General features: G+C 49.2%; 2 protein-coding genes across 6 annotated transcripts in view; one reads left to right on the top strand and one right to left on the bottom strand.

The window, feature by feature from the left end:
- Positions 1–840: 840 nt before the first annotated feature.
- Positions 841–25,709, top strand: STRA8 (stimulated by retinoic acid 8). 5 transcript variants are annotated; one of them, XM_081532982.1, is made up of 10 exons: positions 1,889–2,112; positions 2,351–2,591; positions 6,298–6,513; positions 10,096–10,171; positions 10,786–10,870; positions 14,028–14,246; positions 15,048–15,324; positions 18,932–19,005; positions 21,036–21,147; positions 25,475–25,709. In XM_081532982.1, the coding sequence occupies exons 3-10, from the start codon at positions 6,331–6,333 to the stop codon at positions 25,547–25,549; spliced, it is 1,101 nt and encodes a 366-aa protein (XP_081389108.1). In that variant the 5' UTR covers positions 1,889–2,112; positions 2,351–2,591; positions 6,298–6,330; the 3' UTR covers positions 25,550–25,709. The 5 variants fall into 5 exon arrangements, with proteins under 5 accessions (XP_081389106.1, XP_081389108.1, XP_081389107.1 ...); XM_081532978.1 differs by lacking the exons at positions 1,889–2,112; positions 2,351–2,591 and adding exons at positions 4,740–5,054; positions 5,185–5,265; XM_081532980.1 differs by lacking the exons at positions 1,889–2,112; positions 2,351–2,591 and adding an exon at positions 841–940.
- The window catches only part of LOC145523178 (solute carrier family 23 member 1-like), a 78,806-nt gene continuing 61,807 nt past the window's right edge, over positions 8,832–25,830 (bottom strand). Inside the window, exons 15-19 of the mRNA XM_081532977.1 lie at positions 20,018–20,191; positions 12,642–12,768; positions 11,751–11,926; positions 9,273–10,229; positions 8,832–9,138 (exon numbers count right to left, since the gene is read on the bottom strand). The gene's annotated coding sequence lies outside the window, so the exon portion shown is untranslated. The remainder of the gene's footprint in view (positions 9,139–9,272; positions 10,230–11,750; positions 11,927–12,641; positions 12,769–20,017; positions 20,192–25,830) is intronic.

Consider the following 25,830-nt stretch of genomic DNA (forward strand, 5'->3'; position numbering starts at 1 on the left):
AATAGCTGGTGACATCCTTGAATTAGATATAGTTCAGAAAATTCAGGAATTGATGCAGGAATGTGTCTGAAACCACATCCGCAATGGCCACCAGCTCCATTTTACATGTCTGAATCACAGTTCCTCCATTTTGATTTTTAAATGATCTTAAACATGTCATCCCCAACAATGGAGAACAAGTGAAAAAGGCTGTTTCTCCAACCAGAAAGTTAGGGCTGAAGATGCAGAACACGGGTGGCCATAGTGGGCTGGCATTATACAGAAACCTTAGAAGGCTTCCTGTTGGGACTGGTATAGAAGTTATCTGAGGGAAAGAAATGCTCTCAGGCAGGTGGAGGGAAGGGGTATTTCAGGGCAGGATCTATGCTGCTTTGGCAGGGGAGGTATTTTAGGTAGGACCCATGTTACTATGGGAGAAGGCAATGGTAACCCACTCCAGTACTCTTGCCTGGAAAATCCCATGGACAGAGGAGCCTGGTAGGCTGCAGTCCATGGGGTCATGAAGAGTCAGACATGACTGAGCAACTTCACTTTCACTTTTCACTTTCATACATTGGAGAAGGAAATGGCAACCCACTCCAGCATTCTTGCCTGGAGAATCCCAGGGATGGCGGAGCCTGGAGAGCTGCCATCTATGGGGTTGCAGAGAGTCAGACATGACTGAAGCGACTTAGCAGTAGCAGCAGCAGCATGTTACTATGAGGGGGGATATTTCACGGCGGTCTCTGGTACTGGGAGGGAGGAGTCAAGGTCAGAAGGTGATGGTGTGTCTCTGTGTGGCTGTTGCCTGGGAGAACTCTGATTGTATCCAAAACTGGTGAGATGCCACCTAGAGGTCCCAGAGTTCATGAGCAGAGCCTTCAGCCTCACGGCTGTGAGGAAGGCTGACTGAAGTGGGCCAGGGGTCCTCATTTTCAAGAAAGAAATCAGGCTGCGGCAGGTAAGGAAACCTCTCAGCAACGTCTCACCCCAGGAATGCATTTTTCTGGGTGCAGACCTGCTCCTCAATGGCCACATCCAGGGAGCCAGACATGTGTGGTAGTGGTGGAGAGGGGATGACTAGACAAAGGGCTGGGGAGGTTGGTTTCTGGACCTCTGTGTGCCCTCTTAGTGCAAAGGTAAAGCTCTCCAAGACAGAGGTGTGCTGCTGCTGCTGCTAAGTCACTTCAGTCGTGTCCGACTCTGTGCGACCCCATAGACAGCAGCCCACCAGGCTCCCCCGTCCCTGGGATTCTCCCGGCAAGAACACTGGAGTGGGTTGCCATTTCCTTCTCCAATGCATGAAAGTGAAAAGTGAAAGTGAAGTCATTCAGTCATGTCGGACTCTTCGCGACCCCATGGTAGCCTATCAGGCTCCTCCGTCCATGGGATTTTCCAGACAAGAGTACTGTACAGACTCTTGAATGCCCTCAGTTGCACAGGGGTCTCAACAACTCTGATACCGGTGTTGGGAGGTGAGGAGCAGGGGCAGGGAGGAGAAACAAAGGAGGGGGCAGGGGACAAAACCCGTTCCTCAGGGACCCTCCATGACCCAGACCACAGGGTCCTGGACAGCCAGAAGGGACAGGGCCTCAGGCTAGGCAGAATTTTGTTTTAAAATGAATATTTAATATTTATCTTGAAAAGGAGGAGAAGAATTTGCTCTTCCTGGGTGCTTTCCATGTGACAATTTCTTTCTACATAACACACCATTTAATTTAGTGCTCCACCAAACTTCGAAGCTGAATTTCAAGAGCGTCCACCAGGGAGCCAGGTACCCTGCCTGTCTGCGTTAGGTAGATCTCATGGTCCTCACAGTCACTGTGAGGTAAATCCCCAGTCAGAATCCAAATCCAAGTGCCTCTAGGCCCCCTACAGGAGGCCTTGCAACCTCAGGTTCACCCCTCCCAGAGAAAAGCAGCTTGCCCCAGGACAGGGAGCAGAAAGGGGCGCCTGGCTGCTGGAACTTCCTAGCCTCAAACTGAAGGGGTGGGAGCAGACCATCCCCGAAACATTCATGGGAGCAGGAATTCAAGCGGAAAGACACGTAGACACACGAATCTCTATTTGGGGGAAAAATGAATTTTTTTTTGCCTAAGCTGGAAGAATACCTGTTTCCTCTTGTCTCAGAGAGTAAGCACTGTTTTTCTTTTCTTCTTACTATTTTGATCCCACTTTCTAAAGGCCACTTCTGCTCAATCTCTCTCACGGCCCACCCCTTTTTCTTATTCCATAGTTTAAAACATCAATCCCCTGGTCACCCCCCACCCCCACCCCCCACTCCCCACCCCCCGTCCCCCCCGCCCCGCCTTGTATCTGTCTCTCTCTCTCTCCTCACATCTGCCTGCTCTCATCTTTCCCCCTGAGACAGGGAACCTGAGCTCTGGACCCTGTATTGACCACGTCTTCTCTAAGCCTCTGGGAAATCCTGTTTAGGCTGGTGTCAGAGCCCCGTTTGAGGGATGAGGATACTGGGGCTCTAGGTCAGGCCAGCGGACCCAGTCGAAGGACATCTGTTTAGCCCTCGGTGGGCACATACAGGCCGTGTGGTGACACAGGGATCCGCTCCCTGCCCCGCCTCGGCCTCACTTGGAAAGGAGCCATCGGGAAAGGTGAAAAGGTCAACCCGCCCCGTCGTCCCCCCTCACCGCCGCCGTGTGTCACCTTGGGACAATATGTTACACTGTTTCTTCCACTGCCTGCACCTCATTGGTCCACCACCGCGCATCCTCATTGGCTGTGGGCCCAGGGACACACTGCGATTGGTCCGCGCACCTGTGCTGAGGTCTGTCGGGCCCAGTGGGAGCGAAGGTCCCCACTGTGTTTAGCACATGAGGCCGGTGACCCACTGCCACCACTGTCATGGCTTCCCGCGGCCGGTGTGCCCAGGTGTTCATCTCCCTTTGAGGGTGAGAGCTGACTAAACGCCACCCATTCACCTCCAGAATTGTGCACTGGCCTTGTGGGTGGTTTATGTAATACATGCGACTGATTGAAACTCGTGGGTCCAAACAGGTGGCCATTTAGGTCTGGGTTCAAACTTTCCTGACACCCTACAGATTTCTGAGAATGATTCTGAGGTGTTTTTTTGTTTGTTTGTTTGTTTTTTTAGCATGATCTTATAAGTACAGGGAACCAAAGGAAGCTGCTGGTGGGTTGCAAAACATCCAATGTCTTGTATGCATTTGCTTAGGGTTTGCTAATGAGACTCTGTGTGTGTGTGTGTGTGTGTGTGTGTGTGTGTGTGTGTGTGTGTGTGTGTTAAATCGCTTCAGTCCTGTCTGACTTTGCGATCCTATGGACTGTAGCCCGCCAGGCTTCTCCAGGAAAGAATACTGGAGTGAGTTGCCCATGCCCGCCTCCAAGGCATCTTCCCCACCCAGGGATGAACCCATGTCTCCTGCATTGACAGGCGGGTTCTTTACTGCTAGTGCCACCTGGGAAGCTCTAATGCAATTGGATCACACTTAAATGTTTTAGGGATTGATAATTTAAAATGATTGAAAGTTACTTTGAAACTTGGAAAGGGTGAAGTCATAGTTTTTTTTAAAGTTTAGCCTAGGGAGTTTTTTTAAAAAAGTTCAACTCTAGGTAGGTATTAGTGGTGTTTCAATAGGAAAGTCTTTGATAGTGAAAGTATGCTTTATATATGAGAGGTGATAATGATAAAAAAAATTGTGGCATGAGAATACGAACCTCCACAAAATGTCTTTTTAGAAGAATGCATCAATGAAGCTGTCTTCTAACTTTGTGAGACTGAAGGTTATGCGTAGCAGGCTGATCTAATGAACAGGATTGAAGGACAGTAAAAAGTTTTTTAAAAGGAAAAGATTTCAGAGCTATGGTCATTCTGAAATGCCTGATACTATTTTTGGCCCCAGTTTCCTGCAGAATGGATGGGCTCTGCACAAAGTGCCTGGTAAACATTTGTTTGAGGAGCCACAGTCCCCAGAATTCCTTCAGATCAGCTGCCCATGCTGCCGTGTGATCCTAACTCCACTTCTGCTGGAGAATGAGCAGCTTGTGCTGCTTGCCTTTGCTCCAAATAATCACAGACTCGTGACAGTGACCTTAAAGGTGAACAGCTTAAAACTATAATCTAGTTAAAGACTTTTTCACCTCCTTTATCCAGATAAAGAAATTAAGATTTCAGGTTTCCTGGCTCATAGAATAGTCACATTGATGGTTAACACAGAGTTAGAGCTCAGGTCTTGTGCCAATCCATAATCCATCTGCTTTTCCCACACTAGTTCGTCTCATTGGCCAGGCACTATCTCTAGGAGCAACCTTCCATCATCCCACCCACTGTGGATTCATATGACTAGCTTCCTTTCACCTACTATCCCCGTAATGAGTTCCCCAGTTCTCACATGTATCAGATGCCCAGACATTCACACTCACCCTCCAAACATGACCTGTTTCCTGAGTCACAATAAGGTATCCAGGTTCTTGCCCCTGTATAATCCTTTTCCACCTATCTCACATGGAACTGGCCAGCATCACCTTCAAAGACATTTTTGAAGTTTCTCAACTATATGCTTCTCACTGTGAATCTTGTCAAGAACTGAATTCATGAGATTGCAAATGCTTAGGATCCAGAGAGAACTTTGGGGTCAGTGTCCAACGCACTATTACTCTCTGCCCCCAAGATTTTCTCTTAATGCTATCCTTGTTGTTCAGTTGCTAAGTTGCGTCCAACTCTTTGTGACCCCATAGACTGCAGCACTCCAGGCTTCACAGTCCTTCCTTCACTCTCTCCCAGAGTTTGCTCAAATTCATGTGCATTGAGTCGGAATGCTATCTAACCATCTCATCCTCTGCTACCTGCTATCCTGTCTTATATCTATTCTGATGCACTCTCAGAGAGACACTTTAGATGCTGAATACATGGATCCTGACAAAGGATCTTACTGATTTGTTGACAAAACAAGATTCAAATGAGAAGCCAGTGTGACCTGGGTCTGAAAAGCTTCTCAGAGAAATTGAGGCTTAAATTGAGAACTGAAGGACAAGCTGACTCTGCTGCTGCTGCTGCGTCGCTTCAGTCGTGTCCGACTCTGTGCGACCCCAGACAAGTATAAACCAGGGGTGGGGGTGGGGTGGGGGTGGGGGATGGTATTCTAAGCAGGAGGGAAAAAAAAGGGAGACAGGCAGTGGAGGCACCTTCTGGAGGCAGCAAGTCATGGGAGTGTCTGCCCCCTATAGGAGAGGCAGAGAGCTGCACCCTTATCCAGTGCGGCAAACTTCTCCACACCCGGGCAGATCTTTCCAGAGGAATGTGTTTGGGTAAGAAACCTGAGAGGAAAGTCAAATTATCAGCATTGGCACAGGAGAGCTCTAGACTCCCCACAAGCCCAGAGGCCTTTGGCATTCATATTCCTAGACTATTAGAGAATTTGAGATCCTGGGAGGACCTTGGTGTTTTTACCTCAGCCTAAATGTCAACCTAAATGCCCTGGTGTCCAGGCACATGCATTTCTTTTTAATTTAAACAGGTAAAGAAGACTCATATTCTTACATTTAAAAGGTTCTTGTTTTTCTCTGTACTGTGTGCTGTCCTTAGTCCCTCAGTCGAGTCTGACTCTTTGCGACGCCATGGACTCTAGCCCACCAGGCTCCTCTGTCCATGGGATTCTCCAGGCAAGAACACTGGAGTGGGTTGCCATTTCCTCCTCCAGGGGATCTTCCTGACACAGGGTTCACACCCAGGTCTCCCACATTGCAGACAGATTCTTTACCACTAGTACCACCTGGGAAACCCTTGTTTTTCTCTGGGCTTCCTGTTCACTTCACTGTTTCACTTTGCTTCCTATTAAAGATTTGTCTGTATCTGGAAATTGGAGACTATAAAAGGTAGCCTCTGATGTAACCTAGCCCTCAGGCTGGATGGGCCTCTGATTCTGTGGCTGTCCTCCCAACCCAAAGAAGGGTGCCTTCTTAGGGTAGGAAAGACCTCACATGGTTGGGACACACCTGCCCCACTTCTCACAGACTGTAAAGAATAAGACCTCAGGGTACAGCCTGCCCTCCTTGGCCTCCTTGGCCACCGTGGTCAATTAACAGGTGTCTAGTGAGAACCTGCAAGGTCCTGGAGATTTACTGCTGTAAAGTAGCAGTGCCCTTCGACTATAAGTCAGGTATGAGCACCTTGGGTTTTCGGGAGTCAAGCTTCGATATCAGGTTTTGTATCCCCTATGGTTGATTATGTATCTGTTGTCGATTATACTCATTGGTTTGGGACATTTTACTTGGGAATTGTTCCCCTTTTGGCTTCAATCTACCTTCCTTTCTCTTTAATATTTTACCTTTACTATTTAGGGCCAAGCCAAGCCTAGCACCTTGCAGCTTCTCATGGAGACTGCAGGAGAAGGCAGCAACGCCGGCGGCAGGGTGACGCCCCAGGCCCTCCAGGAGCTGGAGCAGCGGGTGGTCCGCAGACGCCTGTCCCAGGCCCGCCACCGAGCCACCCTGGCAGGGCTCTTTGGCAACCTCAGGCAGGTTGTTTACTCCCACTCTGATCTCCCAGCCTCAAAGGTACGGGGACCCGAGGGTAGGGAGGAAAAGCTCCCACACGTGGAAGGACTGTGGAGCCAGGGTGGGGACTGGTATGGAGCTCCACCCCTGAGGGCTGCGGCCCAAGTGGGTCAGTGGCCCACAGTGGACACCTCAGGGCGCTCTTTCTGCTCCGGGCCCTACCTACCCGCTGCAGACAAGCCTCCTCAGGAGGGAAATGACCCGCCAGGAGGCCGGGTGAGCCAGCCACACCAATGCCCATCCCTCTCGCGGGCTGTGGTGAGCCTCCAGCCACTGCCCAGACCCTGCATTCCCACTGCAAGCACACACAAACCCCCCTCCACCAAAGCACACCCCCCACTACAGGCGCATGTGTGTTCCTCAGTTTTCATGCACTAACCAGGTCTTTCCCTAGGTGGCAGGCCTCTCCAGGTCAGCATTTGTCTTTTCCTGATCTTAATTTTGCCTTTCTCCTTACTTGGCTGCTGTTCTGCTGATTGGTGTCTCTGGCGGAGCACGGAAGGTTCTCATGGGTTTGGGTGGTGACGGCAGGATGGAGTTGGTATCACCGGAGGGAGCAGTCAGGAGGTCTCCAAGGTGGGGGAGGTCGCGGTAGCCTCAAGGCCCCTCACCCTCTTTAGCGAAGGAGGGAACTGGAATCCAGACAGGACTTGCCAGCTGGTTGGTGGCAGGACCCAGGGAGAGGCCAGGTTTGGGGATCCAGACCAGGCCCTCTTTCCACCATCCATCTCTCTGGACCAGCCCGTTGGCCTGCAACTGCGGGTTTCCCTCTGGGCTGGTGCTTTCAGCAGAGCTGCACTTATGGAGAGGGACCACGCCTGCTTCCAGACAAAATGCACAGAAGAGCACCACCCCCCACAGGGGGCACAGGGCCACCAGGCCTCTGTGGAAAGCAGAGGAAGGTGCCCTGAGTGCCCTTGTGCCCGGATCCAAGGGGGGCAGGAAGAATTCAACAGAGCTCCCACCTGCTCCTCTAGAAGGGTGTGGGGGGTGAGGGGTGTGGGGAGGGCTGCTCCTCTGCTGGACACCCAGCTGTGGATGCCTCATGGCGCTGTGTCTGCTGCTGCACGTGGGTAAAGCCTGAGAGCAGCGCCTTACCTACCGGCTGCAGACTAGCCTGACCTCAGAGGCCTACATCTGGGCCTCTCAGCAAAGAGCCTGTCCAAAACAACTCTGCTCTGTGTCCCCTGGGTGACATGCGTCCAGGGATGCACAACAACCCCAAGGCCCCTGTCACTGGCCAGTGAAGAAGTGTGCAGAGATGGGCAGCACGACTGACAGAAAAACGGGTACTGGGGGCTGGCAGTAAGGAGTGGAAGTAAATCTAGAGGAAAACCCTCTGCACCCCTGGAAGTTCATACCTCCTGATGTGGTGGTGGAGAGCCTGGCTGTTAAGTGGCGTCAGTCCACGTGAGGCAGTTTCCTTGCTAAGCTTCAGTTAACACACAGGTTAAACAGGGACACCAGTCACGGCTTCCTGAGGCCCGCCGTGGAGTTTAACAAGAAAAAGCATGAAAAGCATAGCACGGCCCTAGGTGGTTTAGAATGCTAGTATTATTTCCCCATGCATCGCCTCACTTATTCCTCCCAGTTTTGTTCATGTCACCCTCAGTCTGCAGAGGAGCAAACTGAGGCTCCAGAAAGTTAGACTATTGACCTGGGATGGCACAGCCAGGGGGCAGCCTGGAAATCAAATATCTTCTGTCCTGTCCTTCCTTTGCGCTCCTGCTGGAGGGACAACGCTGAATTTTGCATTTGTAGTGTCCATGCAGAAAGGATTTGCCTTACAAGAGTGAGAGGCACACATGTGTGGCAGCAAGGTCGTACTAGTTTTCTGTGGCTGCCAAAACAAAATACCATACATGAGGTGGCTTACAACAACAGGAATGTCTCAGAGGTCTAGCCTCTAGAGGTGCAAAATCCATGTGTCCACAGGACCAGGCTCGCTCTGACGGCCCTAGGGGAGAACACTTCCTGCCTCTTCTGGCTTCTAGCATTTGCTGGCAATTCTTGGCGTTCCCTGGCTTACAGAGGCGTCACTCCAGTCACTGTGTGTGTCTTTCTCTGTGTCCGAATTTCCCCTTTTTATAAGGACACTGGTCATACTGGGTTAGAGCCTACCCTCATGACCTCACATTGACTTGATTACCTCTAGAAAGGCCCTGCTTCCAAATAAGGTCACGCTCACAGGCCTGGGGTTAGAACTTCAACACATCGTTTTTAGGGGGACATAATTCAACCCAGACAAAGGTCCTAAGGAAATCAGCCTGCCAAGAACATTGTAGAAACAGAGTTTCGGTGAACAGCACCTGGCCTACCTGGCTCTGTTCTGGCCCAGGTGACGCAGTCAGAGTGCAAGGTGGGCACGGGTGGCTGTGCTGCACAGACGCAGGTGACTGTCCTGGACCAGAGGGCTGGGAAGTCCTCGCCTCCCACGCCTGAGTTTCGGGTAGCCTGTCATCCCCAGGTATCCCGAGAGTGGACAGAGTCCTTGCTGACCCAACGGCGTAATTCTGAGCCTGGGACCGGAGCCAGCAGATGGTGTAGGATGGCAGGGGCCCCGCTCTAAAGGAGCTGTCCGAGATCCCCGTGGTCCGCTGGGTCTCCTATCACCGTCCTGTGGGTCTGCAGAGTGGGGTGCCTTTAGTCACCCTCCAGTCTCCTTTTCACACACCACTGGGGCTCAGTCGGGCCCTCCAGGAGGGTGGGTCCCTCCACCTCCCCTGCAGGGCGCTCCCACAGTCCTCTGCGGCGCTTACCGAATTCTCCTGCATTAAGACGGGCTGTTGTGTGTTCTGTGTGATGAGTGGTTGTCTCCATGCTCATCTTCCCTATAGAATGTCAGCGGCCTGAAAGCAGGGCACTTTTGTTTACTCTGTGGCCCCGGGCTGGGCACGCAGCTCTTTGCCCTTGTGCATGCCTCAGGAGGGTCTGGGACTCCTCACAGTCACTGGGCGGTCCACATAATACACAATATTCAGTGTTTCTCCTTGTTGTATAATCTTGCAGTTACCATTTTGACTTGAATAATGTTATATCCAGGGGTGAAGAAAGGGAAGGAGGGAGCAAGGAAATGCTTGTGATGCTATTTTTGTAGGACAGGAAATTCATAGTTCAAGTCGACAGAGCACTTGATAAGACTTGAGGTCAACAAGAATGTATGCATTTGGCAAACAAAAACACAAGACTAGTACATTTACTGTTAACCCGCCTGTAGCACACTGTGCAAAGTGAGCAGAAGTTAATGGGGGGAGGAAGGGGCTTTGTGCTGCCTCTGCAGACATTGACCATCCCAACTTCACAGCGCATCTATAGTCGTTTGCAGCCCTGTCTGCTGAACACAGCTTAACGGTTTCCAAATGATTTGGTATTTCTGTGAGAACCCTTTCCAGAATACAAAGTAAATGTCTTGCCTTCTGTGGCTGGGAACTAACTCCTACCCTTTCTGTCAATGATGTCAAAGACTGAGACTTCACACCCGAGGTGGGGGTGGCTTCAGGCCAGGAAAGGGGCTTCCGTGTCCACAAAACCAACTCTGCGGGGGGAGGCCGGCTTCTCTGCACTGTCTGTCTCTGTCCTCAGTGGCAAGTTTTGAATAAGGCGAAGAATCATATTCAGGAACTGGAACAAACTTTGGATAATCTGCTGAAGCTGAAAGGTAAGCGATCCATATCTGCCACCCCTCTGCCTCCCAGGGTAGGGCTGGTCGGTTTTTCCTGTTGAAAACAGAGAGATTGGGGTAAGCCAAGTGAACATATATTTACTGAGAGCCTACTGTGTGCCAGGCACTGCGCCTGGGCCAGGGGTACGATGAGATCCATGTCCCTGTCCTCAGCGAGCTTAGGGTCTGGCAGGACGGACAAACGTTAGTGGGCTGTGTGAGCAAGAGGAGTTCCTTCCCAGGTTCCTGACTTCCTCTTGAGAGGCCAGAGAAGTGGACCGGGGCTGTCCAACTCGAAAGCAAAGGGCAGAAGCTGTCTCCCTTCTTTGGCACTCAGGCTGGACATTGGGGTTTCAAGAGCCAGTGGAGGCTGAATTCTGAAAGGGGTGCTCTCCATGCCTTGACTGAGAAGGGCCGGCTCAAGAAGCTCTTCCCCTGTCCCTCTCCCCGTCCCATCTAAAAAGAGAGGTGAAACTGGGTTCTTGACCCCTAACACTGAACCTGGGTGGGCTCAGCGACCACCCATGGTCCACGCAGTCCAGAAAGGCAGGAGAGACTGGACCAAATCCTGACTTTACCACGTGTGACCCTTGCCTTCAACTCCTTAATAGAATCTTTAAACCTGGAGGATGGGAATGCAAACAGCTTAGAGGAGGCCAAGAAAGAATATGCCAGCATGTACTCCAGAAACCCCAGGTAAGACCCCCAAGCACCAGGAGACCCAGGACGTGCAGCTCTTCTACCACAGTTCTGCCACGGCTTGGCAGCCCACCCTCCCCTCCAGAATGCAGAACAGAGTGAGAGGCACTGCTTATCTATTTAGAACAGCTTTGTGCTGGAGAATTCTCTTCTCTGTTTTATCCTAATCACATGTATTGGATTTTTCCCAAATATAAAAATAATCCTACTTATTAACAGAAAATGTCAAAAAGAAGTACCCAAAAAAGAACATGAAAGTACGTATCTCACCACTCAAAGAAAATCAATGTTAATTGTAAAGAATATCCTCATTTTTTTTATTTTGCATGTTATCTTGTAGAGAAATGAGATCACAGTATTCATATAGTACTATAGCTTTTAAAAAACTTACCTAATGGTTTTACTGAAGGATACATAAGAAGATAAGGGAAATCCAAATCTCTGCCTACTTTCTAGCTTCACAGGAACCTAAGAAAAGCTAAAAAGGATGTCAGAGAAGAAAGGAAAAAGTAGTACATGCGAGTGCTGCAAGGGGAAGGGGTGCTGAAAGGGGAACCTCGTTGATAACATCACACTCAGACAAGAGGGGCTGACTGAGGAGCATCTCTCTTACCCTTCTGTGATCTCACGTGGGACATTTAACTCGCACACCTTTTGACGTGCACTTTGTAGACTCAGTCTTTGCTGTGCTCTCAAAGGGTGACCCAGGCCCTGCACCACCTTGCCCTGCACAGCTGCTTCAGGCATGGCCTGGACTCTGGGGACAATGACCGGGCCCTCATCATCTCTGGTGGCCCCGGAGTGTTTCCAGCACGGTGCGTGCTCAGACCAGCCTCTGAGGAGGCACCGGAGTATGTGTGTAAACAATTTTACTCACTCTGAAAAGGGGACTGCACACAGCTTGTGATCAGAAGCTCCCGAGAACCCGCGGAGGCCAAGTGATGCTGTTTCCCTTCGTTTTGGGCGAGGTTACTGGTTTCTTACATTGTCTTCTCTGTGCTTTGCTGTATTCCCAGTTTTTTAAAACATAAAACAGTGGATGTGTACTATATCCTAAAGGAAATAATCAGGAGAGAAATGATTAAATTAAATTCACATTGTAGACACTGTGAGAATACAGAAAAGTATTAAGAAGGATGAAATCACCTGTAATCATAATCCGCACTGTTTGGTCATGTGGAGGGGAAGAGGCAACTGGTGTGTGTGTGTGCGCGCACGTGTGTGTGTGTATTGAGTATATGTGGCAGGGTATTTGTGGCCATATTTTACAAATCAGACTGGCCCCACCTAGAAATCAGACTGGGAGATGATCTCAGTGAGGCAGACTATAGCTACTGACTCCACCTCCCATTTATTACATAAGCCATGCTCTCCCTCCTGATTTAACATATCAACACTATCACATACTAAAATCTTATTAATACATGCAGATGGCTAAATTTCTTTCAGAATCACATTAATTAGGGAAGATTTTTCACTAGAATTATTATAAACCTGCAATAATTAAAACTGTGGTACCAGTAGAGAACTAGATTAATTGCATTTTATAATTATTATATTTTTAATTAATTAATTAAATTATGAGTAAGTTTAAGTGCCTTTGTTCAGGGTCATTTGTATTTCCCTTCCTGGAAGCTTTTTCTTTACCTAGTTTTTGCCCATTTTCCTGTTCGGTTGGTGGTCTTTTACTTATTAAGTGGTAGAAGCACTTTAATGTATCATGAGAAATCAGCTCTCCTTCTAGTATATAGATTACAAACAATCATACCTTGGTTGGTTGTCTTACTATTTCAGCATTTCTGTTTTTTGTTTTGTCCATGCAAAAATGAAGTCTAATCTGTCGATCTACAATGGCGCCTGATGTTGAGTGAATAGTCAGAAAGACTCCTTCCACTCTGAAATTAAACAGAGAGAGAGACTGAGACCCCTCCTATGTGTTCTTCTGGTGCACTTGCTTTTTAACTCAATCTGATACCTTGGGGATTATTTCTGTCAGTATGAAGAGATTCTGGGTACAAGTCCTGGTTTTCCAAATTGTGTCATAGTGTTTCATTCTCTTAAAACTGTCTTCTGAAGAGAAGAATTAAAAACTTTAAAGGCTAACTTATTCATTGCTTTCTTTTCTACGAGGAGCTTTTAGTTTAAACCCAAGTATTTAACCATGGTTTTGGGGGCTACTGTAAATGCTACTTTTTAAATTTTCAATTTCTGGTTATTCATTGCTAGTATACAGAAATAATATTGGTCTTTGTATATGGACTTTGTATTCTGAAACCTTGCTTCCTTCTTAGTTCTGGCCACATATTTTTAGGTTCTTTGGGATTTTCTACATAATTAATCACATTGTCTGCAAACAAAGACAGTTTTATTTCCTCCTCTCCAATCTGTACACCTTTCATTTCTTTGGTTCACCTTATGGGATGGGCTATAATCTCCAGCATAACTTTGAATAGAAGTGGTAAGAGAGGACATCTTTCTCTTGTTCCTGATCTTGGCAGATAAACAATCTTTTACTGTTAAGTATGATGTTAGCTATAGGATTTTTATAGATGCCCTTTATCAGGTTGAAGAAATTCCCTTCTACTCCTAGTTTGCTGAGAGTTTTTAAAAATCATGAATGAATGTTGAATTTTGCCAAGTGCTTTTCTGCACATACTGAAATTAATATTTTTCCTTTAGTCTGTTGATATGGTAAGCTACACTGATTGATTTTCGAAGTTTGAATAAGCCATCTTACATTCCTAGGATAAACCTCACTTGGTCATAGTGTATTTATACATAGATAGGGTAGGGTTGGTAGAGTAAGAGCACCATGTTGCCTGCATGCTCCGGCGCATCAGTCATGTCCAACTCTTTGCAACCCCATGGACTATAGCCCTCCAGGCTCCACTGTCCATGGGATTTTACAGGCAAGAATATTGGAGTGGGTTGCCATTTCCTACTCCAGGGGATCTTCCTGACCCAGGGATCAAACCTGTGTGTCTTGTGTCTCCTGCATTGGCAAGCAGATTCTTTACCACTGAGCCATTGGGGAAGCCCACTTATGCATATATATAATATATATAAAATATGCTAAAACTGTATTAAAATGTTCAGTCTTGATGTTCATGAGGGAAATTAGTCTGTAATTGTCTTGTTTCTATTTCCTGCCCAGTCTGGTGTCAAATAAAGTTCATCAGAAGGGCTCAGACACTTGGTGCTCCATTGAGGCAGCTGGGAAGGATGTTGAGGAGGAAGAAGAGGAAGAAGAGGAGGCGGAGGAAGACCAAGAAGAGGAGGAAGAGGATGAAGAGGTGGAGGAGGAAGAGGAGAAAAAAGTGGAGCTCTTACACTCCTCCAACACCTTGCTGCCAGACCTCTTGGAATTTGAACGGTGTGCAAGGCCTGGCACCCGTGGGGAAGAGGACAAGTGTTCCAGCGGGAGCACCCTGCAGGCCCTGAGTCATGGGCCCTCCAGATTTCCACACAGGAAGGGCTCAGGGATGGGGTTGGCAGAGAGGCTAGAGAAATAGTCTTGAAACCACATTTGCACAGCACATACACTGTGTTTCCTCAGACTGACTTTATCTGGGGTGACACTGTGGGGGTCTGTTGGTGGGATTTGAGGGCTAAAGTGCCTCCCCACCCCCGCAGCATTACTAGTCTTGGAGCAAGGGAAGCAGTGAATGGCTAGCCCAGATTCCACCTGCTATTCACTGCTCCTCTGCAAACTCAAGGCTGAACACGTCCATGTATGTGGGCTTGGAGGAGCTGGCCCAACAGAAAGAGGCTTACTCCACAGCTTCCAGATTTAAGCGAGCTCATATCATGTCTGCACGTTCCTGGGCTCTAAATTTGAAGCCGGGTTCCCCTGGTGAGAGAGTCAGCCTGCCTTGCCTCTCATCCTCTCTTCTGTTGGGCAGTGAGCTTCACAGAGGGCACTGGGAGGACTTAGAAAGGGACCTCAAAACAGAAAACTAAGTCGCCCGTGGCCCCCAAGCTGGCTCTGCACTGCTAGGGTCAGGGCTGGCGGAGAATAGTGAGGCTGAGTCCCTGGTGAACCACAGGGCCGGGCAAGGCCTGTGGGCTCTTCACCGTCCCCCTCCCCACCACGGGATGCTGAGGAGCCGCCCCGGGTCGGGGGACCTCGGGCCACTGGGTTCAGGTCTGGGGGTCACTGCCCTTTCGGTTGCAGGTACCTCAACTTTTACAAGCAGACGATGGACTTGCTGATCAAGAACAAGATCATCACCTCGAAGGAGGTGACGCTCCCCATCGTGTCCGCGGCCATTTCCCATCTGTGGCAGACCATCTCGGAGGAGAGGAAGGCCACCATCTTGCAGGCCTGGGAGCGGGCACAGAGCGGCCTCGTGGGGTCCTATCCAGAGCCGGCCTGCCCCGAGGGCAGCATGAAGGACAGCGGCATTGACAGCCAGGGGGCCAGCTACTCCCTGGTCTCCACCCCTGAGGAGGTGAGCCGACCCACGGGTGGGATGGAGGGTAGATAGGAATGATTCCATCACCTGTGCCTGGAGACATCCCGGGAAGTTAGCAGGGTTCCCACAGCCACCTGGAGGTGCTGTCTGGATGCTGGCGCGGTACGTTTCTGATTTTCCCGACATATATGCACAATCACAGAATATTTATTTTTCTCCTGTTACCTTCCTGGCCTTTCCACGGGGCTTATAGAAGAGATGTCTTAGAAGGCAGTATCCACTAGGATTCTTTCAGCTTCAAGTACTCGCTCATTAAACCAAGAGGTGATGTACTCTGCCCACCCCAGGAGGGCCCGCGCGGCAGGAGGACTTCCACTACGTCTCCTGGCCATGTGGCCGTAGATTCGGTTCTTCCCTTCTCCCTGCTTTGCCTCCTCTCAAGGCTGGCATCTCACCTTTCCCGCCCTACCCATTTCCCGCACAGGGTATAGCTGTGGAATGGCGGCCGGTAGCAATCAAGTTATTATTCCTTCTCCTCTACATCAGTTCAGTTCAGTTCGGTCGCTCAGTCGTGTCCAACTCTTTGCGACCCCGTGGACTGCAGCACGCCAGGCCTCCCTGTCCATCGTCAACTCCCGGAGCTTTCTCAAACTCATGCCCTTTGAGTCAGTGATGCCATCCGACCATCTCATCCTCTGTCGTCCCCTTCTCCTCCTGCCTTCAATCTTTCCCAGCATCGGAGTCTTTTCAAATGAGTCAGTTCTTTGCATCAGGGGGCCAAAGTATTGGAGTTTCAGCTTCAGCATCAGTCCTTCCAATGAACATTCAGGACTGATTTCCTTTAGGATGGACTGGTTGGATCTCCTTGCGGTCCAAGGGACTCTCAAGCGTCTTCTCCAACACCACAGTTCAAAAGCATCAATTCTTCTGCGCTCAGCTTTCTTTATAGTCCAGCTCTCACATCCATACATCCTCTACATCAGGCAAGAGAAAAGACTGCCTCAGGCTCTTTCCTAAGCATCAAGGAAGAACATCTCCAGAAATTTCCACCATGCCTCTCCTGCCCTCTCATTGGTCAGAATTGGCTAGATTGCCAGGTTACTGAGCCAATGAATAACGAGCTAGAATTCTGTTCGGAGCAATCAGGGCCGATACCTGAGAGCGGGTCAGTTCCCTCACACCCCACAGAGCGTTGGGGGATAGAGAGAGGAGATACCCACGCCTTTACTAAATGCCGAGTTCAAGCTGTTAACCCCAGCCGTGGTCAGCCAAGCAGAGCGCTGGTGGGCGTTAGCGGTCCCTGAGCGCTGAGATAAAGTGGTCTCCTCCGCGGCTCTTCCAGAATTAGGACAGCCGCGGAAGGCTGCTGCTCCCACTTGGGGCCGCATCTCTCCTCCCTGCTCTAGTGGGGCGAGCAGTTCTTTGCTTCTCTGCTCCTAATCTAGTGCTTTGTAGGACATTCAGCTTGCATGGCGCCACCCCCCTGCTTTGCCCTGACTTTTCAAACGTTCCTCAGCAGGTGATTTCTTTGAGATATCTGGTGTGTCTCTGGGGAGTCTTAGAGCCAGAGAACCTCCAGGTGCCTCTGACACTGGGGGAACCGCCTTTGTTGTTGGCTTGGTCACTCAGTCGTATCTGACTCTTTGTGATCCCATGGACTGCACATGCCAGGCTTCCCTGTTCTTCACTATCTCCTGGAGTTCGCTCAAACTCACGTCTATTAAGTCGGTGATGCCATCCAATCATCTCATCCTTTGTCGTCCCCTTCTCCTCCTGCCTTCTATCCTTCCTTAGCATCAGGGTCTTTTCCAGTGAGTTGGCTCTTCACATCGCGGTGGTCAAAGCATTGGAGCTTCAACTTCATCAGTCCTTCCAATGAGTATTCAGGGTTGATTTCCTTTAAGACTGACTGGTTTAATCTCCTAGGTGTCCAAAGGACTCTCAAGAGTCTTCTCCAGCACCACAGTTAGAAAGCATCAATTCTTCAGCATTCAGTGTTTTTTATTGTCCAACTCGCACATCCCTACATGACTGCGGGAAAAACCATAGATTTGACTAGACAGACCTTTGTTGGCAAAGTAATGTCTCTGCTTTTTAATATGCTGTCTAGGTTTGTCATAGGTTTTCTTCCAAGGAGCAAGTGTCTTTTAATTTCATGGTTGCAGTCACCCTCTGCAGTGATTTTGGAGCCCTCCAAAATAAAATCTCTCACTGCTTCCATTGTTTTCCCAGCTATTTGCCATGAAGTGATAGGACTGGATGCCATGATCTTCATTTTTTGAATGTTGAGTTTTAAGCCAGCTTTTTCACTCTCCTCTTTCACCTTCATCAAGAGGCTCTTTAATTCCTCTTTCCTTTCTGCCATAAGGGTGGTGTCATCTGCATATCTGAGGTTATTGATATTTCTCCCAGCAATCTTGATTCCAGCTTGTGCTTCCTCCAGCCCAGCATTTCACATGATGTACTCTGCATATAAGTTAAATAAGCAGGGTGACAGTACTGGAGTGGCTTGCCATTGCCTTCTCCATGCAGTGTTGACATACTCCTTTCCCAGTTTGGAACCAGTCTGTTGTTCCATGTCCAGTTCTGACTGTTGCTTCTTGACTTGCATACATGTTTCTCAGGAAGCAGGTAAGGTGGTCTGGTTTCCCATCTCTAAGAATTTTCCACAGATTGTTGTGGTCTGCACAAAGGCATTAGCCTTTGACGTAGTCAATGAAGCAGATGTTTTTCTGGAATTCTTTAGCTTTTCCTATGATCCAGTGGACAGCCCTGGATGCCGCATTCCCTGGGAGGCTTCCCAGACTCCAGGGCCCAGGCGTGGGAAACTACTGTCACCTTGTCCAGTCCCTCCAGGTCACAGACGAGGCCCAGTGTGTGGGAGGACCTATCCAGGATGCCTAGTTCCTGCTTTAAGGATTGCATCCTTTATCACAGATTTTTTTTTTCTCCAAATCTCTGCCCTTTGGTCACTTGTGTATGGTTAACCCTCCATGATCTCCCCACGCTTCTCAAGTGGAGTTTAGTTAAAAGGTAGGTGCTTGGCTAGTACTCTAGACCCACTGAATCCGAGTCTTCAAGGGGATGGCTCAGACTCCGCGTTTTTAACAAGCACCCCAGGTGACTGGTGTGACTGCAAGGGACTTCCAAGGTGGAGTGGGGTGGGGCAGGGACATGGGTTGACTGTGGCATATCCACCCTGGGAGTGGGCTCTCTGCAACCTAACCTCAGAGCCCCCGTAACCTCTGTTCCCCTGGCATGAAACTACTAGACTGTGGATCCTGGGCTCAGTCTGTCCCTCAGGCGGTGTAGATGAGCCCTTTCCCGTGTAAACAGAGTCTTACCTCTGGCTGTTGTCTCTCCCGCCTAAGCTCCCACCTTCTTTAAAAAGAGGAGAACGTGGTCCCCAGTGCTTCCTCCTCTCTCAGCCACTCTCTGGGGTTGGCACTGTGTTCTGGGTGGGCAAGAACTTAATATTCATCCCCTGTAAAGGTCACCAAGCAGAGACCCTGGGTTTGGGCGTCAACTTTAACATGCACCCCTTTGAGGACAAGGGGTAGGGAGCCTTTCTATCCCTCGGCAGCCCAGAGCAAACATCAGAGTGTGGCAGATTTCTGATGTGAAGTTTTGTGGTTTCTTTCAGATCCTTTTTGAAGATGCCTTTGATGTGGCAAGTTTCCTGGACAAAAATGAAGCTCCAGGCACATTTAGCCCCAGGTGAGGAGGGGTATGAGACTGTGTGTGTGTGTGTCCCTGCTGGGGTGTTTAGGACCCTCTCCCTTGCAACCTCTCAGAGGGGAGCATAATTCAGTGGAAGTTCTTGGAAATCTACTTTTTCCTGTGATTCAGAAAACGCTGGTCCTAGGATTGTGCCATTGCCCCAGGGAGGATCTTCTCTGGGGCTTCTTCAGCAGAGACAGTTCTTCTGTTGTGGTCCAGGCTGAGATATATCAGCCAGAGTCGTCAACTCTAAGTGGTTTGTGCTGTCTCCTGGGGTGAGGTGGCTGTGGGTGGGTTACAGCAGTCAGTCTGGTTTGAGAGGTGGACACAGAGAGTCTGGGCCAACGTGGAAACAGGTCCCATGCCTGAGCCTTAGGGTGAGGGACAGGGTCTCTGAGCTGCACAAGGGGAGAAGCTGTTTTCACAGTGCCGACAGGAAGGATGTAGAAGGAGGGGATGACCCTCTAAAGTCAGAAGAGCATCTGGGGAGATTTTAAAACAAGAAGCAGCTTGGTTTTTTTAAACACACACACACATAAAAAACAGTTATGGTTTCTCAGAAAGAGAGAGTTTAGAACTAAAATTTCCTTGCTACTTTGAAAAGCTGTGGTCTTACAGCCTAAAGGCACAGCCCCCTCAGATATCTGGTTAAAAAGAAGCAAGAATGGACTTCCTTGGTCATCCAGTGGTTAAGACTCCACACTCTCAAAGCTGGGGGCCCGGGATCGATCCCTGGTCAGGGAACTAGATCCTGCATGCTGCTAGTAACACTCACACAGCCAAATAAATAACTTTAAAAAAATTAATAAATAAAAGAAGCAAGAATATGTAGCTTTCTGCCTTGGGAATGAGGTGACATTCATGTTCTCATGATCCCAAAAAACATCTCCATTCTTTCTGAGGCCTGTGGCTCCAGCCCGGAACCCTGGCGGCCTGCAGGCAGATCAGACTTAAGCATTTGCAACTCAGCTGCCACCCCCTCCCCCACCCCAAGCCCAGCCAGACTTGCCCAAAATCTCAAAGCGATTTTCAGTGGTGACTCTTCCGGGCTGTGTAGAGTTTGATTTTGCTGAAACCGGCTGGAGACAGACATTGCTATTTCTTTGTTGGGCTTGGGCTGAACACAATTTGGTTGAAAAGTGGCCAAAGTGTACTTGACAAATAATTCTGTTAACTCCTCACCCTGCTGGTGGAACAGAAAACAACCAATTAGAAAAAAAAAAAAATTTTTTTTTTCTTTCTTTCCCTAGAAAGGCAGAGGGTTGCTGCCAGGGTTCCCAAGCTGACGGTGAGGCCTCATTCCAGCAGGAAGTGAGGTCAAAGCACCACCAGCTGTCCAGGCCTGATTCATGGTCCCGTTGGCGGGCTTCTCCCTTTGTCCCAGGAAACAGCAGGAAAAGAATCTTCAGGGCAGCCTTCTGTCTGTGCCAGGGCTGGCATTTCACGTTAGACCTCCTGAGCAGAGGCATCTCGAGGGACTGAACTTGATCGTGCCCTGTGCTTCCTGAGCCTGGGCAGCCACGGGTGGGAGCAGAGCCTGACTTTGGGCGGAGAGGAAATCTTGTTCCTTGTTCCCCAGGCCACAGCTCAGAATAGTGAACTAGGACCCATGGGCCAGCCTCCCTGTAGTCTTGATTCCCCAGCAGCTTCCAGACATGATGCTGGAACCGGGGTTGTACAGACCTTCCACAGAAGGCTCTGGGCCACCGGAGGGTTCAGCTGTGTGCTTCAAAGTGTTTGGTTCTCATTGTAATCCAGATATTTTTAGAGGGTGCAAGCAGAGGTGGAGATTGAGGGCAGGATGAGAAGGGGGCAACAAAGGATGGGATGGTTGGATGGCATCACCGAATGAATGGACATGCATTTGAGCAAACTCCGTGAGATGGTGAATGACAGGGAAGCCTGGCATGCTGCAGCCCATGGGGTCACAAAGAGTCAGATACAACTTAGTGACTGAATAGCAACAACAAAGCAGAGGTAGAAAGTTAGGATTCTAAATTCTGTTTCTTCCTCCTTTCTGCCATTAGTTCCGTGCTGGCCGTCTGCAACCTAAAAAATCCCGAGGAGAAGTTTCAGCTCTACGTGCAGATCATCGATATTTTCAAAGACCTTTGCTGTGTCAACACTCAGTTCAAACAGGTAGGATGGAGCAGGGTGCAGTCAGGCCTTGGCTCGCCTCCCCTCAGATGGTGGGCTCTGGAGGGGAGCACTGGCTGCAGCTCCCCAAGTTCACACCACAGGGGACGTTCTTCCACAGATAGTTGACTTTAGTCTAATGCATCTTATGGAAGGAGGATGTCCAGGGAAACAGGGAAGAGACAGAGGGATGCTCTTCAGGGCACATCTGAGCCTGGGAGCCTTGAGACAGGGACCAGACCTCAGAGGCCTGGCCCTTGGCAGGCATTCCTACATGTGCGATTCCTTGATGGCTTTCTGAGAGGCTGAACTATGTCATCATTTTCTGAGACCCTGGGGTAATATTTGCTGCCAGCTTTTGAAGGATATTAATTTCTGCTTCCAAAATGCTGACTGTACAGCCCACAGTGACATGCATTGTGGGGGTCTTGGTTAGAAGGTCCATTCCTGGAAGTTCCCATGGAGGGAGGGGGTTATTCATGAGCTGCCAAGGAGACAGCCCCTTTCAGATTCAGAGCCATGGATTTTCCCACTGATTTAGCAAAAATATAGCTGTTTATTTTAAAAGGTACGTGATAGTGATGAAAATGTCCAAAAATAATCAGGGCAGCTTTTCAATGTGGCCCTTTTCCTGCTCACCCTTCACTTCCCTCTGCTGAGACCACTTGGAGCCAAGGCCCTTCCCTGCAGTTTGCTCTCTGCACCCCCCACCAACCCTTGGCTGCCAGCCCTGACCACTGAGTCCCTTTCTCTGGACACAGTGAAGTCAGGTCACTTTACCAGGGCTTTGAGAGCAGATGGATGGGACAGCCTTTGTTTTCCCCACTTCATTACTCTGCACATAGCAGGAAAGAAAGAACTAGCAGGACTGGAGCCCATGTAAAGCAGAGGTGCTCAGACTTGATTCGCCTTGGGAGCTCATTGGAACGCAGATTCCTGACATCCCCACACCCAAGATTCCCATTCAGTGTTGTGAGATGCGGCCCCAGGAATCTGTGTTTTGAACAAGCTGACCAAGAGTGTCCTCATGCAGTAGGCCTCAGGCCTTGGTACAAGGTGTGTAAAGAGGGGAACTGCACTCTTTTCCCCGTTCATCCCCCACTGTCGGCTTCATGGGACGTGGTTGGATGAAACTTAATTAGCACCTGTATTGGTTTCCATCAGTTCAGTTCAGTTCAGTCGCTCAGTCGTGTCCGACTCTTTGCGACCCCGTGAATCACAGCATGCCAGGCCTCCCTGTCCAATACCAACTCCCGGAGTCTATCCAAACCCATGTCCATCGAGTTGGTGATGCCATCCAACCATCTCATCCTCTGTTGTCCCCTTCTCCTCCTGCCCCCAATCTTTCCCAGCATTAAGGTCTTTTCCAATGAATCAACACTTCGCATGAGGTGGCCAAAGTATTGGAGTTTCAGCTTCAACATCAGTCCTTCTAATGAACACCCAGGACTGATCTCCTTTAGGAGGGACTGGTTGGATCTCCTTGCAGTCCAAGGGACTCTCAAGAGTCTTCTCCAACACCACAGTTCAAAAGCATCAATTCTTCGGCGCTCAGCTTTCTTCACCATCCAATTCTCACATCCATACATGACCACTGGAAAAACCATAGCTTTGACTAGACGGACCTTTGTTGGCAAAGTAATGTCTTTGTTTTTAAATATGCTATCTAGGTTGGTCATAACCTTCCTTCCAAGGAGTAAGCGTCTTTTAATTTCATGGCTGCAATCACCATCAGCAGTGATTTTGGAGCCCCAAAAAATAAAGTCAGCCACTGTTTCCACTGTTTCCCCATCCATTTCCCACGAAGTGATGGGACCAGATGACATGATCTTAGTTTTCTGAACATTGAGCTTTAAGCCAACTTTTTCACTCTCCTCTTTCACTTTTATCAAGAGGCTCTTTAATTCTTCCCTTCTGCCATAAGGGTGGTGTCATCTGCATATCTGAGGTTATTGCTATTTCTCCTGGCAATCTTGATTCCAGCTTGTGTTTCTTCCAGCCCAGTGTTTCTCATGATGTACTCTGCATATAAGTTAAATAAGCAGGGTGACAATATACAGCCTTGACGTACTCCTTTTCCTATTTGGAACCAGTCTGTTGTTCCATGTCCAGTGCTAACTGTTGCTTCCTGACCTGCATACAGGTTTCTCAAGAGACAGGTCAGATGGCCTGGTATTCCCATCTCTTTCAGAATTTTCCACAGTTTATTGTGATCCACACAGTCAAAGGCTTTGGCATAGTCAATAAAGCAGAAATAGATGTTTTTCTGGAACTCTCTTGGTTTCCTAGACTGATCTAACAAATTACCACAAACTCAGGGGCTTAAAACAACAAAAATTTATTCTCCCAGAAGGCCCAGTTTTGGTGTTGACAGGCCATGCTCCCTCAGAAAGCTCTAGGGGAGAATTTTTCCTGCCTTTTCCTAGCTCCCAGTGGCTCCCAGCAAAGCCGGAGATCCCTGGACTTCTGGCTGCATCACTGCCTCCATCTTCTGGGCGTCTCTCTGTCCCTCTCATCTTGTAAGGACACCTGTCATTTGGATCGAGGGCACACCCCAAATCCAGGATGACTTCAGCTTACAGCCTTAGCTAATCACATCTGCACAGATTCTAGTTCCAAATAGGTTCCACGTAGACATGAACTGGGGGGAATTCTACTCAACACACTTCAGCACCCAGTCCCAGCAGATGCCTCTCGCAGCCTAGCGATTTCACAGATCTGCAGCTGAAGAGTCCCTCATCACCGTTTTCAGGGGCTTAGAGATGGTTGGATGGCATCACCGACTCAATGGACATGAATCTGGGTGAACTCCGGGAGTTGGTGATGGACAGGGAGGCCTGGCGTGCTGTGGTTCATGGGGTTGCAAAGAGTTAGACATGACTGAGCAACTGAACTGACTGAAGGAAGTAGAACATTTGGAATGATATTCAGGCACTCTGTGACAGACTCCAATGTGTGGCTCCCTCCCCAGATGTTTGGCCTCTGGGCATCCTCCATGTTCCAGCTCCCCTTTTTCTCAATCTTTGCCACCATCCTCATCCTAAACAAGGGGTCTGGGTGATTTTCCTTTGACCAGTTCTTCCCCCTCTTGGATACCCTAGCTCTGATGTGCCCCACCCCTATCAGGAGGGCACAGCAGGTGAGGACAATTCTCTGGAGCTGAAGAGGCTTCATTCTCAGAATCACCCCCAATCTGGTCCCACATCCATGAGATGGTTGGCTGGATTAGGGTTGCTTCCCAAGGCCCAAGAGAATCAACCCTTAATGAGCAGGGCTAACAAACTACAGGGGTGATTTTCTGCTGGGGTGGGGATACACAGGAAGAACACAAACCCAGGAATGTACTTTTAGGGGGAGAGGTAATGGGGAATCAGAGAGGTGGTGTCATCATTAAGGGAGTGAGAAACGCTTGCTAAATTAACATAATGATGTTTCTTTTCAAAATGATCTCCAAACGGCTAACCCATGAACATGGTTTAAAGTTTAAATGTTACCAAAAGATATACAAAGAAAATGTACTCTCTTGCCTATCAGTGTCCCTTATTCCTATTGCATTCCCTTCCCCAAAGGCAATTATCATGACCAATTTCTTACACAGTCATCCAAAAATATTCTCCAGATATTTATATAATCTATCAAATACAAATGGTATTCCCAGGTAGCGCTAGTGGTAAAGAATCCACCTGCAATGCAGAAGACCCAAGTTCGATCCCTGGGTCGGGAAGATCCCCTGGAGAAGGAAATGGCAACCCACTCCAATATTCTTGCCTGGAAAATCCCGTGGACAGAGGAGTCTGGCGGGCTATAGTCCATGGTGTCACAAAGAGTCAGACACCACTGAGCACACATACATCAAACACAAATGGCAGCCCACCATACACACTGCTCTGGACCTTGCTCTTTTAAATGGAGTATCCCACAGAGAAGGAGCCCATTCCTTCTATTGGAAGCAGCTGCATGGTATTCCACGGGTGGGTGCATCATGGTATCATCCTCTACTGAGGGCATTTGGATAAAGCTTTAAGAGTCCCCCTGTCTCTCTCATGGGATCTTAGAAATCCCCAGGAGAGGAAAGAAGCCAGTTCTACTGTATCCAAGAGAAGCCCTTCTGGAGACTGTACAGTACAGAGTCGAGTGAAATGGAAATGGACTCCCTGCCCTTCATTGCTCTTAACTTCCTGGCTGGAAGCTGGAGGAGAAGATACCGCTGAAGAGATGTAGGGGAGAAGCAGAAGGAGGAGCCATGCCTGAGATGGTGGGGCCATCTCCCCCGCCGGAGGCCTGGAGCCCTCAAATAAAACTTGAATCCTCTTCTACCTGTGTTTTGTAGGAACCGAACCTTCCCGTCGACGACGAGATGACAATGTTGAGGTGCATGGAGACGTTTGACGATGAAGATCTGTGATGCAGGAGGGCTGGAAGCAGGAGGGGATGGAGGAGGCTGGTGGTCTCCGGCTTTGAGTTCTGGCAGCCCAAGTTGCCCTTGCTTTGGCGTTTTGGAGTGGGCTGTCCCAAAAGCATTTTGATGGTTGTAGTTTCTGGTTGTTATAAAGTATTTAAGAATAGTGTGGTCTCTATTCTCTGCAAGAATAGTGTCTCGGTCTTTCAGAGTTGTTTTGAATGAGGTGCTGGCTTGCTGCAGGGCACACACCTGCTCCCGCTGTGCTCCTCTTCAGGGGGTACCAG

This window comes from Giraffa tippelskirchi, chromosome 10 (assembly GCF_054371585.1).
Source record: "Giraffa tippelskirchi isolate mGirTip1 chromosome 10, T2T-mGirTip1v1.2.pri, whole genome shotgun sequence".
Taxonomy (NCBI): Eukaryota; Metazoa; Chordata; class Mammalia; order Artiodactyla; family Giraffidae; genus Giraffa; species Giraffa tippelskirchi.

Bases quoted from the DNA above. Each gene is read 5' to 3' on its own strand.
- STRA8 (XM_081532978.1), top strand. From the start codon at position 4,917: ATGAGAAGCCAGTGTGACCTGGGTCTGAAAAGCTTCTCAGAGAAATTG. The intron at 6,514-10,095 runs GTACGGGGACCC...CTCTGTCCTCAG, and splicing joins CTGATCTCCCAGCCTCAAAG to TGGCAAGTTTTGAATAAGGC. The intron at 10,172-10,785 runs GTAAGCGATCCA...ACTCCTTAATAG, and splicing joins TAATCTGCTGAAGCTGAAAG to AATCTTTAAACCTGGAGGAT.